Source organism: Cylas formicarius, unplaced genomic scaffold, assembly GCF_029955315.1.
Source record: "Cylas formicarius isolate icCylForm1 unplaced genomic scaffold, icCylForm1.1 PGA_scaffold_2__14_contigs__length_35257938, whole genome shotgun sequence".
In the NCBI taxonomy this organism is placed as follows: Eukaryota; Metazoa; Arthropoda; class Insecta; order Coleoptera; family Brentidae; genus Cylas; species Cylas formicarius.
In genome coordinates this window covers 12413031-12428425 of record NW_026844319.1, presented here as the reverse complement: position 1 = coordinate 12428425, position 15395 = coordinate 12413031, and the positions used below count along the sequence as shown (strand labels likewise).

General features: G+C 32.1%; 1 protein-coding gene across 2 annotated transcripts in view; it reads right to left on the bottom strand.

Annotated features, from left to right (window-relative positions):
* Nucleotides 1-15395, bottom strand: part of LOC132697908 (hemicentin-1) — a 732356-nt gene that overhangs the window by 116825 nt on the left and 600136 nt on the right. For both annotated transcript variants that reach the window (XM_060663662.1, XM_060663663.1), the window contains exon 9: nucleotides 13495-13689. In XM_060663662.1, the coding sequence (XP_060519645.1) occupies nucleotides 13495-13689 (195 nt within the window). The remainder of the gene's footprint in view (nucleotides 1-13494; nucleotides 13690-15395) is intronic.

The following is a 15395-nucleotide window of genomic DNA, read 5'->3' as shown; positions in this document are numbered from 1 at the left end:
TTGCTGAAAAACACTTTATATATCATCAAGGGTACCTTCATCTATTTCAGGATCTGAAAAACTGGTGGTATTTTCTTCTAACCTGACTGGATTCTCAGGTATTGGCCCATATGGCAAATTTTTAGCTATATATCCAGGAACTTTGCACATTCAGAAATAGCAGTCATCATGGTGATTGGCTCTCTCCATATCATAGGTATTTCAAAAGGTAGGGATCGAATGGTTCGATTATACCAGTGTTTTAAACCTTCTTCACATATCTTATAAACAATATGTAGGTTTGTCTTGATTACCAATTTTTGCTCTAAAATAAACTTAATATGTTATTTTAAACAGCGGTGCAATTTTACTATATTTCTTGACCACAAAAGAACACATAACAAAACGTACCTCGAATATTTTAAAAAGAATTTTAACTGCACTAGACGACTGCCTACAACAAACGCAATTACACGATGAACAGGGTTTCTTCAAGACGACGCAATGACCCGACGCGACAACATATTTGAAAATCCCAGAAACTGTATTTTACTTTGGGGGATTTCCCTCTAACATTCTGTTAATTTATGCAAAATGTATGCTAGTGGCGTAGCAATTTTAATTTTTAGAATGTTATGTATGTATGTTATATATTTTTTTAAAACAAGAATAAATATGACACCTTAAAAATTAATTCAAAAATGTTGCGTGGTAGAAACATTGTTTTTCTATTAGTTTAGTTCCAATAACTTCAAACATATGGAAAATACCAAATCACAAAATCGTTGTTGGTCGTTGGAATTAATTAAAATGATGGAAAATGATCACTATTTTGAATACTGAACTTGTTAACCATTTTTCACTCGTGATCATACCTGTATAGTAAATGGAAACACATTATTCTTTCTAAATTGCCATTGATTAATGATTTATCACTTATAGGGTATCCAAAATTTACCAACCAATTGCGCCACTTCCAAAGATGCAAAATTTCGAAATGTTTAAAAACTACACCTTGTATATAACTGTATCTCAATCGTTTGTTTGTGCCTTCCCCGAAACCTATTTTTAAGGTCTCCTAATTTGTAGCCCTTTGATTTTCGATTCCTTAGTTAATCTATAAAATATATATAAAAGAAGGAGGGTATTAGTGTTACAACTTCTGGCCTTTCATAAAAGGCCCTTTACCCATAATAGACCGCACAATAAAACAATGAAAAGTCGATTTATAAGCGTTTATCAATACAAGGAAGTATTTTTATTTCATTAGTGTAGACTCTTTAGAAATTTTGTCTTTACCATTAGTGGTGTTGCAGCCATTTTTTGTTATATTTAGAGCATGGGCATTTGAATATGTGCTGGGAGAGAATCACTTTACGAGTATATAAAGGCGAATGTTATATACTATTTATATTTTTATCTTTCTTTTCGGACATACTGTTTTTAAAGACGGAAATAAAAAAAAATAAAAAGATCGGTCCAGCATTTCAAGGACAACCTTGCAGCGACTATTTGTTGATGATTCACTTCAAAGTTTAGTATAACATTCCTAAAACTTTAACATAACAAATAAAAAAATCTGCTGATAAGTGGAGTAGTAGGTAGATTCCTTGATAACGATACCCTAGAAAGGAAGAAACGATGACAAAGGCATTATGAAAGCGCTTAGGTTGGACTCGCAGGGAAGGTTATACGATATATTAGAGTAATCAGATTCCGCTACTTGAATCATTCCATCAGATATTAAAAGAAAAAAGGATTTCTGAACAAAATCGGATTTAGTTAGTTGCATTAAAGACACTCAGCGATTGGTGGAATGGAGACAAAAACATATTTTACTCAAATTCTTCAATTTCGAGTAGCAAAAATATATATTCTTTAGACAACATTTCGTGCGATACTTATGACACTATGATGACAAGGTGGCAAAATTCTTCATCGAATTGCATTTAGAGAAAAAAGAATGTCCATTTTATACTCTGGCTCGACCGAAGGTTGGGGGTCAAACGCTTGGCTGCTCTAACATTAATGACGGCTCGTTGGGATACTATCATAACATGACGAGTGAACTTTTTGAAAATTGGGTACAAAAATCTCTTCTTCGCAATATAGACGAGATCATAAAAAATCCGGTAATATACCCCTTAGAGTTATTTACGATTACACAGTCAGCAATACAGCAGAACATATACATATATTCTCTGTTTCAATTTCTTTACCTGGACCGGTTTTATTTATTGGTCCAAAATTGCCTACGAACATATAAAAACGTTAACGTGTTCAAAATATTCGTACGTGTTCGAAAAATATTGAAGTAGCCAAGAAAATGACGAAACTATTGGGATTAAATATATGAATCTACCATGAAATTGTCTCAGAATTTCACTTTGACCCAATACCAATATGGGACTGGCGTATTATTAGGTGGCGTGATATACTTACAAGGTACTCCGCATAAATCGATATCTTCAAAGGTATAAAAGAAAAGAAATATTTGAGAAACTGACATCTTAAAGTGACTTTTTTAATAATAATAACCTTCTTTATTGATTAAAAAAATATACATCATTTCTACGAAAGAACGTTCTACTCAAATCATAAATACCAACCCGATTGTGGTAATTTATTCCGCATTTTGATTTTTCATAAGAATATATAATTTAACCGACAAATATGAAAACTACTTTTGGAACAATGCAGCTTTGTGTCTTGGAAAAGTTATTGTCAGCTTTAACATTAACAACATATACAGCCTGTTGCTTCTGCAATCTGTATTTTCCATGGAACAATTTTTTGTAGATTGACTCAAAAAATATTTTGATTCAATATTTATGGCGATTTATTTAAATACTGTTTAAATTCTTCTCAATCTGAGAATACGGAAATCAAATAATAAAATTTCTTTTGTTATTTTTGTTAAATTTTCCTCAGATTGTAACACACCGGTACAAAGCAGTTTCAGAGAAAACAAGAAATATGTGGAATTTAAAAAAGATAACACGAAATGATTAATCAATAATTACTTTTATTGAATTCTGAAAGGATTGTGAAACTTGACTTTGCTTTGAGAGACTTACAGCATATTTTCCTCGAATAAATATTATATTTCAATTTCCGATATTGGAAATTTGTTTGAAGAATTACTTTGACCAGGAGAAAATCAATCAACATTTACTTCATTGGTACGATAAGTATCAGCCACAGTAGCGGCTTCAAAAAACCCGATGACATTTCACATTAAGGATTAATATTAATAATAAAGAGCAGTACAGTTGTTACTGTTTCTTTACTGTTAACAAATTAATTGATATTAATTTTATCTCTCTATTTTTACATCTGGGCTTTGTTAGGCAATATGCTTTGAGTAATATCAATGAAATTTTTGTAGCTTCTTAGATTCTAATTGATCCAATTTCAATAAATATTGTGGGTGATGACAACTCACTTTCATTTGTTAAGCATACAGGCAATTGTCTCAGTGTTTTTACTTGGCATGGCATATTTACTCGTCGATATATTTTTGATGGGCAATCATGTATACTTAATATAATGGAGTTACTGGTTTTTATGAGCATGTGTACTGGTGAATATTTCAGAAATTTTCCATTGTGCTTCTTTTAATTTGAAGAGATTTTCGAATTTCCGATTTGCTTTCTCAATCAATATCACGAGTTACTTCATTCGTAGATTGCTACAACTCCAATAAAGCCTTATTATGATTTAGTGATAGATACAGGGCGTTATTTTATAGACATCATGCAAAGGTAGATGGCGAAAATAAAGAGTAAATAAAGGGGTGCACTCTCATAATCCGAAAAATTTGCTCCATAGATTTGGTACAAAATGCTTGTCGTGCCTGTGGGTCTCTCGACAGGATAAAATAATGACAGCGATAAGTCAGGATATAAAAGTTGTTATGGTGCCGGAAAATCGTACAAAACCGCGTTCAAGTTTCAGTATGAAAAGATTAACGGATTATATATGTTCTAATTATATTGTCTATAGTCCAAGTCACACTGAGATTGCAGTGTGGGTAGCGTGGGCAAACCATTTCAAATGGGAGAAAGCGGAACTGAGTTGGTTGAGCCCAAAAGATACCTGTCATTCAGAGAGATGATATCACTTGAAATACATATAAATAAACATATTAAATGAATTACTCATGCAAAGAATAATAATGTGTTGAATTTGTTTGTAAAAGACGTAATAAAAGTGAATAGTATCAGTGTTTAAGGGTAGGTATGTTGGAATGATTTAATGAGACAGACAGAGTTTGTCGATGTGGCTTACAATGCCCTCTAATATGAAATTCAAGTAATTCAAACAAGGGCAAGTGCTCCATGCGAAAGCGAAAATTGTGATTTTTAATATCATTTGCTGTTTAGTGAATGACGATGAAAAGAAGCGGAACAGAACAATGACGAATTTAAAGGGTCAGCCAAATTCTCGCTATTAAATAGACAAATTGTTTCTAACGATTTTTTTTCAAACACATTCCGCCGACTTTAATCGGAATTTATAAAATTATTCTAGGGCATAAGGATTTGCTGAGTTTTTGTTTTAGTACCGTAGGTAGGATTAATGAGAGATATAGGTTGTGATTATGTGAAGCGTGGTCGCAAAAGTAATTGACACTGGTATTTAAGGTCTATCGAGCAATATCGCAAACAAAATTTTAATCTATTTAGATGAGAGTTGTGTGGATCATACCATTAATTATGCTTGAAGTGACAATACCATAACAGATCGCAGAAACGCGTTTTTAAACGATTTAACAGGTCTTAAAGCACCTACAAAAAGAAGCTTACGTTTCGTTCTGCCTCACGCAGAATATGTAAAAGGATTGAAGAAACAGCTGCGAAATACGGGATTGATATTGTACATTTACCACCGTATTGCTGTGAGCTTAACTCTGTAGAGATAATACGAAATAGTAAAGGGATATGTGGCAACGGACAACTCCGATTTCAATATAGAACATGGCCGTCCATTAATAGATGAAGCATCTCAATATATTACTGAACAACATTGGAGTAATTATGTTGAACATGTCATTGAAAAAGCCGGAAAGGAAATGTGGCAGACAGTTCAAATTACAAGAGATAGTACCAGCACTGTAAATTGTTGTTGCTTTTCAAAAAAACACTAACCACTAGAGAATGCAGTATGTTCAAAAAAGGTTAAATTAAAAGATTCTACAGAAATCAGTCAACAAGTCACAGCTTTATTATTTACTTATTCCGCCGTCGTATCAAATAACATCTGGTTGTAATTTTCGTTAGCATAGCAGCCACGAAAACTTCCAATTCATTCTAGACTGCATGAATTTCGGACGAAAATTGCAGTACAGTATCGTAGATTGAACTAGAAAATAAGTTAAAATACTTTTACCGAACTAAATATCGGTTCGGAAGCAGGGCGGGGTCCAGATTCAATAATTAAATCATGCGATGTCATTTTCATGGCAACCTGTATATAGAGAGGGATAATATTTTGCATTCTTTTCGGATTATACCTCAGCTTGCGCGTCATCAAATTAATTTGATTGAGTTTCTATAAACCAGTCCTACCGATCCACCTATAGTTTAAACACTGTTTCCGTAAATCAAAAATTGCAGATTTCCCAATAATGTTCGGGCTCGGACTCCCCACCATGCCATGCACCCAATCTAATCACCGCCGCACGGAAGAAAAAAGATATGAACGACTTAAAATTATTGCCCGTGAAATCTTTTTATATCTGAGCTCCGGGGATGCCTCCTTGTTCGTTATCTCACAGTGGTCTCCACTCTTTATGTTATCCCTTACATCTTCGTTCGATAACATGAGAGTTACTGTTTTTATCCCCTCTGGGAGTTAAAACTCGGATTTTTTGTGGCTATACATATCGTTCCAATCAAATGGATCCCTTGCATAGTATAATGTAAATGAAGAAGTTTGGCGATTCCCATTCGAACTTACCGACTACAGTTCAATCGGATACCGGGAAATGGAAAAAAAGTGATAATTCCAACATCTTCGAGAAGACTCTTCTTAGCCCTTCCCATGGACTCAACAAATCTTGGGAAACCTTTCCGCAGTATCAATGCCCACACCGGATTGAATGATATACAGGCCGCAAGACGTATTAAGCTTTTTGCCATAATTCTCCATTCTGTTAAGTGTGTTTGTCTTTTTTTTGTTTCTGTTATTTTAATTTTGTGAAATGAAAATACGGTATTCTTTTATATCTCCATAACAGCTCATTTAACCAAAAGTTTTTCATATGGAGGTGCCTGCATACGTTGAAAATAGCAACTATTACACATGGGATTTTAGAAGTGTCTCCAACTCCTTTGCCTTACATGATATTTTATATTTTTATTGTATTGTTTTTCATTTCATTTATTTTATTTTAATTATTATTTAATTAGTTATTTTAACTGATAGTAATATTTTGTATGGTAACTTGACAAGATTCTTCTTTTCAAAGTTTTGACCACCGATTCCGAAATTAAAAAAGAAACTTTGTTTTTATAAATGTGACAGCCTGTTTGTTATCGCATGATGTACAATGCACAATATAATTCTACATCGATTGACTGTGACTTTTCCTAAATCAATTTTCAACGGTTTTCTTGGTATTTCCTATTCTTTATCAAGAGTCAACTTAGCCCTAAATTCTTTCTAGTTATCATGGATTTTGACCTAGTTTGACATTTTCTTGGTTTTAGTTACTTTCAGTCCTCCAAACACTCATTCAAACTTTGGACGCCCTGTCAAATTGTTAAATCCTATTCTTGTATCTCCTTGCGTTTCATAAGCGTTTATCGGCAGTTGAAAATGGTCGGAAATAATGTTAAATCCCTCAAATCACTCAAAATTTACGCAATTCAGGTGAAAATCCAATCTCAAATGGCTTAAGTGATCAGTTCTAGAGTGTTCTAACTCCTTGACATAAATAAAACCCAAAAAATGTCAAACGTTTTGAAAATTATTTCTAACTAGAAAAAACTTTGGGTTTTGATTGATTTTTATTAGAAAATACGAAATGACAATGTAACATTTGAAAACAGGTAGAGGAAATGACAGAGCCAATCGATGCAGGATTAAATTTTGCATCACATCAAACAATGGTATACAGGGTATCGTATTCGAAAAAACAAATTTTCACATCTTCGAATAAGATTGGCAAATTTCGGACACCCTGTAAGGGATAAAAAATTCCCAATATAAATTGCGGAGGGACGAATGTTCAAAATGATCATTTTTTCTTGTTTTGAGCTTATTCAGTAATTGCAAAGTTCTTTAAATTGTTGAATTTCTGAATTTTATTCAACGTGTTGATCATAATGTGGATCTTTATCAAGAGTCTAAAATACATACAATTTTTACATAACTTTGCATACCTTAGTGATATTTTAAATGAAATAAGAAAGTTCAAATATAAAATAATTGACATAAATATTTTTGATTTTGAAGTTTATGTTGACTATTAGTTGCAAGAGTTTATTTAATTGTTCGATATTATTATTGTAGGAAAATTGATTTAATTTTTAATTTAGACAAGACTATATATCTTTTCGATCATTAAACACAAAAAATGGGATGTATTAAAAGATTAAAGTTCTCTTTTATTAAAAGATTTTATAGAAGCAATTGACCTAATTTTAAATAATAATTATTTTCATTATCAATAAAATTTGGCAGCGGCACAATTTGTGATTCAGAAGAAAATGTTTTATAAAATTTGAATATTTATATAATTTTCATCAAACGTTTAACAACCATACCAAAAATAATGTTATTAATATTCTAAATTTTAATAATTTTCATTCTAAATTACAATTTAGTGCTGAAATTGAAAAAGATAAAATAACTTAACTTGACTTAACTTTAATAAGAAATCTTAATAATAATATTAAAATAAAATGGTATACAAAAGTTATATACTTCAGGAAGATTCTAGATTATAATTCTAATCGTCACAGACATAAAAAATCCTGTTATGTTATTATTGGATTAGCAGATCGTGCTGTGGAACTAACATCAGCAAAATATGAAGCAGTCATTTTATCACAAGTAAAATAAATTTTAATAGAAAATCACCTCTCTGAAAATAATATTAAAAAAAGCTTTAAACTGCGAATTTACATGTTTTAAAATAAAAATAAAATATTAAAAAACAATGCCATTAATCAGAAATATGTTGCGATACCATATTTAAATAATTTCTCTAAATATGATATAAAAGTTCTTACTCCATTTAAAAGTAAAATTCCAGTTAAAAAGCAATCAAATATTGTATATTCAAAGTTGCCCACAAAATATATTGGAATAGCAAGTCAAATTTTAGTAAATCATATAATTGGATATAAGTATACTAAAAATGCATCAACTGCTTTCAAACTACTTTCTTAGTCCATTAAAAATATCACTAAAGTATGTAAATATTTAATTTATATTATATTTGTAATTTAGATTCTGGTTAAATTCCCACATTGTGTTCGAAACGTTGAATAAAACTCAAAATTTTAAGAAATTTTTCTTATATTTAACAACCCTAACCCAGAGCGGGTGTTGATTTGAAATATGGAAGTTAGCTGTTGTGAGATACTATTTTTATCGCAAGAAGACCATCGAAATTGTATTTAAAATTTTTCGATAAAAGTACCACAACATATGGGGTTCTCTGTAGAAAAAACAAAAACACTGCCATTCAGAAAATAATTGACCGAGGCACTGGATTCTTCTAAAAATTTCACACAAAGGCGCAAATAAATTTGTAATATATTTGTTTATAAATGGTAAATTGCTAATAGCTAAGAATTCAAGAGAGAAAGGAACGTTGATCAATGCACGTGAACGGGGGAGAATTTAAAATACCTTCCTACCAAGCGAGTGAGTCAAAGAGGGGATGGATACGTTAGAGAGAACGATACGAAATTATTGTTCCAGGAATCTCTTTATTCTTAAGCTTCACGGATGACCGCTTCGTTATTTCAAAGAACTTTTATTTTTCTGCGTCTTTATTCGACTCGGTGGACCAGAACTCTAATACGTTTCCGTACGTCGCTACAGATTTTGAACGGTCCAAATGGGTACGAACGTGAGAATCGACTTTCAGAGCAACTCATAACTTATCTTTTTAGGGATTACGTTCGACCATTAAATTTAACGACCATTTGAAATTTTCTAAGTACAGAAAAAGATTTTTAAAGTTTCTTTAAAAAAGGAAAATAAAAATACGTGCCGATTATTAAGTAGCTTTCAAAGAAACATGCCCAATAGTTGCAGCAAGTTTTATAAAAGATGCTTTAGCCACGAGTTTCTTTGGGCACGAGTGGAGCGAGGGTTTAATGAACGAGTGCCTGAAGAAGTTTAGAGACGTGTTGAATAATATACCTTCTATGACGTGTCGCATGACCATGCCAAATGCCAAAATACTTTTACATCATAATGCTCCTAAAAATGACAGATGACTTCCAACCATTGATTGAAGTGCTTGAAACACTGGAATTGGCTCGCGATAGTTTCTAGTGAAGCTAACGTTTTAAATTTTGGGCTAGGTAGTAAAAAAGTATGTTCTAGTAGCCATTCTAAAATACCCAGTCAACGATCGTATGCAAAGTGTCACTTTAAGACGTCAGCTTCGTGAACATACTGTGGCGAGTCACTTTGGACTTTTCCGGTTTGGGAGCGCGGATGTTTTCGGTAGATTTTAGCCACTGATGGTGAGGATTTCAGGTTACTTATGAATGTTTGCATTAAGAAAAAGTACGAACTGGTAGATTCTAATAGCTAACAAGAAAGCTGACACGTTGCAATATTGCAACATTTGGCATTAATTAATACCAAACCATCATCAGAAACACACAAAAATATTTTATTAGTATAAAAATATTTGAACCGAGGCAGCTTTTACTTTATGAAAATACATTTAACGCATTTAAATTAGATCAAAATATTACAATATTTCGAAACATTAAGTAATAGAGTAACAGAGTAATCTCCATAGCTTCAAACAAATTTAGTTTTTTGCTTTTTGATTCATTATGTTAAATATTAAAATTGTCGTCAAACTTCTGCATTTATGAATTTAATTGTTTTATGTTCGTTAGTGTTTTTCTTAAATGTTCTATCTGTTTGTGTTTTGTGAGATATAAATTTTGAGACATTAACAACAAAAACCAAACAGGTTCTGAAATCAGACATATACCAAAGTTTACAATAAGATCCCACCGAGTTATATCAAAAATTAACCAAAACTGTAATTACAGATTCGTCACTTTTTAATGACATTGATAAATACCAACTAATAATTATGAATCCTCAACGTCCTAAATTATATAATTTAATTAAATTACATAAACAGGATATGCCAATTAGGCCTGTAGTTTCTTCTGTAACAGCACCACCAGTTAAACTTTCCACTAGATTTGCAATATCATGTTGCCTTTAAACCTAGATATTTTATGAAAAATTCGTTCGAACTAATCAATAAGGTTAAATATATTAAAATTCCCCTAAGGCAATTCTAGTGGCGTCCAAAGATTTATTTCTTAGCATTCTACCGATTCAGGAAATAAACATAATAATAGACTCAGAGACAAGTCAATCCTATCATAAAACAAAACTTGTTGGATAGTTTAATAGTTTTTTTAGACCAAAATAATTTTGAATTTAATTGTCAATTAACTATTGGTAAAGAAGGATTAATTATGGGGAAAACACATAATCCATTACTTGCAGAAATTTTCATGGACAATGTACAAAATATCATACATAAAATAAATAATAATAAAATATCATACATAAACATCCTCTGAGTAAAATATAATTTTGGTGGTTTAGATAAGTAGATGATGTTTTCGCTTGTTTCACTGGGACGGAAAGACAACTACAGTCCTTTTTGAATCATATTAACTCCATATATAACCGTATGAAATGTACTATAGAGACGGAAGTAGATAACTCTTTAAACTTTCTGGACTTAGCTATAGCTAAATTACAGCACAAACAGATTTTTCCATTTACCATAAACTCTCACACACGAACACCGTGATACATAATAACTTAAATCACCCTCGCACAAACAAAATGGCTGCCCTTTATTCTTTTAACTACAGACTTAATATACCACTTTCCACAAAAAAGAATTAAATAGTTTTAAAACAAATTGCTTTTAACAATAGTAGCGACCCCCCTTTGATAGATAAGATTATAACTAAAAAACAGTTTAAAATAACCCTGAACTCTATCTGTCCCATATTAAACACGAACGAAAATTTATAAAACAAAAAATGCATAGGAGAACCTAGCAAGAAAATTTTGAAAATCTATCTAAATTTGGTCTTAAGATTGGGATTTTTAAGAGAAGTGAGATCCTGGCGAAACGTCTGCAGGATTCAATTTAATTGGGATACAAATATTTGTTGGAAATACGCCAAGCAAAACAAATACTTAGCAATACAATTTAGAAAAAACATACAATCCTTTAATTTCTTGTTTGGCATATGCTTTGTTAACTACAATCACCTAATTACGGGATTATGCCATGAACTACGTTTTAAATTTTAGATCTACATTCAAAGCAGAGTATTTTGCCAAAACCTGAGATCAGTTGAGAAATCAATATTCTCGTTTATTATGAAGCTTATCCCGAATCGTATCAATGTTGTGCCGAGCAAGATTTAGGTATCTCCCGGAGTTCTGAATGTCTGTCTGTTCTTGTCTGTTGATGGAAATTTTATTAAGGAGGCATAAACTAATATAAATTTTGTCTTATCAATTTGTTAAATATATGGAAACTCTACGTCAGAGGATAAAATGGTTAAAAAGTGAATTTCCAGGAATGTGTTCTTTGTATTTATGTTATGCTGTTATTTTTATTTTATTTAGTTTACATAAATTCTCTACTTCGATCAGGTGAACTTAGCGAAGAACAGCCCAGAACAAAACAAACAAAGCCGCGTGTATATTTTGCCGCAAAAACAAATTAATTAATTACTTTAATGCCAACTAGACGGTTAAGTGGTAATTAATAATCGAATGAATATAAACAAAATCAGTAATGAGGTATTGCGGGTAAACATTCGAGGCGTTTAGCCAAAATAAGTTTTGTAAACTAAATGAACGCAATTAAATTAATCAAACTTTTTCGCGTGGGAATTTTAATTTCGATGACAGATTTTCATGATCACACGTAGAAAACCTATTTTAATTAAATGGCAAATCGTAATTATGCATTGAATATTTGTTTTTGCTGGCGTAATTATTTTAAAGTTAATTATAATTGTTTAATAAAATAGTATAATTTTGTATTAACAAGAGAATTAGTAATTTTTGTTGTTGTAATCTTCATTAATGTAGGTATGTATACAGCGAAGTGCTAAAATATTTACAAATCAGGTATTAGATTTCAAGGAAAATGCTCTCACGCGTCCATTAAAAATTGGGTCGAAAAGTAGATGTCGATACTAATTAAATGGGACAATGAATCAAATCTTGGGTAAAAAAGTCATTATGAAAATATTCCATTGAATTGATGTTTCATCACAAAACTAGCTAAAATAGTAAAACCTCCTCTATGTTGGTAATTAAGGTAAGGACAAGGTAGCTTAGCGCCACACTCTTATATGCAAGTACACTTGAGGTCTAATAAGGCAGTTCGGTATATCGAAAGAGAGCTTTTACTGGATGATAGCTGGGATTATTTTGAATTTATGTGGATACTTTTACTTTAATTCATTATGCTTTCGACATAATAGCTTTTTTCGATATTTTTACTAAACAGCAAACCTCTGGCTAATAATTATTATTTTTAGGCTGCTTTAAATTTCCTGGAACTTATTTTTTTATAATAAAATGTTCAACATTAGTCTTTTATTTCTAGCCAAAATTATTTTTAAAAAATGAAATGAAAAACATCTCAGGGAATTGAAATTGTTTTAAATTGTTTGCTTGTTGGTATTCTTCCTAGCGGTATGAGGTAAGGTAAATTTATTATTGATCAACAAACAATTAATACTTGTACATTTGTATTTAGGTTGTTGACAGACCGAGCGCAATTTCTTCCAGTATTCTGGACTTGGCGCTTATTCTCTTCTTTCGTACAAAACAACACATACCATTAAGGTGCGTTAAATCTGGGGATCTCGCTGATCATAGCCCATTTTATTCTATATAATTTTGTTTGTTTACTAATACTACCTACTTCTTACAAACTCCTGATTTTTTATTCTTTTGCTCATAAAAAGTAAGAGATAGATGTAGATGCATGAAATTTGAAACAGAATTCGAAAATGGATTTAAGGAAATGGTGATCCGTTTATAAAAGGAACTTGGTATCGACATCTACTTTTTGACTCAACCTGTATATTTTCTGCACGAAAAAAAAAAGACTTACGTGTGCGAGGATTTTTCTTGAAATCCAATACCTGATTGTTAAATTAATTTTATTCATATTTTAGCATTTTAGTTTAAAGCTGTATAAAAAGTAAACGTGAAAATTGTTCCATTGTAATTCCAACTCACCTGTTACAACTACTTCCACTGTCAAAGCGTTCCTTATAGCGTCCAGTTTTTTCGTGGTGTCTCTACTCGGTGCGACGCATCTGTATTCTCCGCCTTCCTGGTAAATGACGTTATCAAGCCTAAGCTCCTGAGAAGCCCCTATAGGCTCCAGTCGACCCGTGCCTGCTTCCACTCTCGTCCAGCAACCACTGGTGCCTAAAAACATATACACCTGCATTTTTCTGCAATGAAAAAGTAAATATTTGCTAGTCATAAATTGTTATAAGGGTAATGTTGGAGTGTGGAAAATTTCACTGCTGGAAAAGTTTAACAATGTGAGAAATTTTAATAAATATTTTTGTAAATCTATATTTGAGACCTGTTTTCATTTCCAATGTGTCTGATTGTTGGAAGAACGTTGGACGGGCTGTTACCTCGATTAGTAGCATGATTCGGACTATTTCATTTCTATAAAGAGCTAGTAAAAACCAACCATGTATGCGTGGTATAATTGGTATAATAGATTAAAACTGGACTTAAAAGATATAAAGACTAACGTAAACCTATCTTGCAATTAAACCGCAGTAGTCTGCTGTCGGCATTATACCAAATCCAAGACGAGTTTTCGCTTGGGAAGGGGTTGCGTTGACTCTATATTATATTGTACAATTGTACTTTCGTCTGAAAGGCAGAAAGGTTTATTGGTTTTGTTAATTTTGGTAGAGCTTTAGATTCTGTCGTTCATAACTTACTGTGGCACAATCTACATAGCTATGGTGTCAGTTCCAACTTCAATATAATAAAGAACTTATAGGAGAATGTTTCAACCACTACCAGAGCCTTTGACCGACTTGCAGAGAAGATTGAGATTACATCCAGTGTCGTCTTTAAGTAATACAGTACTACTTTATGCCGATGAACTCGTTATACTCGGCAACTCTGAGGCTGCTAGCCAAAGACTCTTGAGACATACGAACCAATTAGTGCAAATTTCTCCAAAACCAAAATCATTTTTATTAGGCGTGATGGTCTAAACATCCCAAGTGTTGCCTATTCCTAAATAAAAATCCTGTTAATCATCATACATATTTGGGAATTGCTTCTTCTTCTTCGTTTTTTAGGGCAATAGCAAAATCTTCACACTATTGACATAATTGGATTGGGCAGGTGAGATGTCTGACTTGTGATCGCGGATTTTAATATCTGTGGCAAAATCTTAGTCAAAGCATTCTAAAATGCACTTTGCCTAACATTCTTTATAACATCATTTTATATTTTACAACACGCACAATTTTTTGTTAAGATTTTTTTTTCTGAAAATTGTAAATAAATAATTACAAAAAATAAAATAATAGAGAAGTTTCCGATATGTTTCCAACTTAGTGAGACACATATTTTAACTTAACTCTTGCGGGAAATTAAACCAGTAATTCTCGTTCGGATCAATTTGCAGTAATTGCAGAGTTCATGACATCTACGTGCGTCCGGTAAACTTTTCGAGTGTGTTTACAAAACGAAGTTAACAATTCTGGGATAACCTCGGGTCGTCTTTCTCTCCCTAATGATGTTGATAGATTAGACAAATATCAACGTAACAATTTCGTCGCTAAAATAATTTGTAGTTTATAATTGGATGAACAACGTCGAACTGCCGCCGGAAGTTAAGATTAGTGGCAAGGTGAGATTTAGTAAATGGACAGAAATCGATAACGTTCCGAGGTTGGAAAACTTATTAGCTAGAAAACGACGCCCAGTCTTCCTCGATCAGAGGCAAAATTTTTTAATAAAGATTCATCAATTACAAATTTCGCGCCTTAAAGAGTTCGCCTTTATTGCCTCTTTCACAAGTGCAGCCAATTAGCGGAAAACTATCTCGAAAAATATATTAACTTTGGAAGCGGACATAAAAAATGCAAATGCTA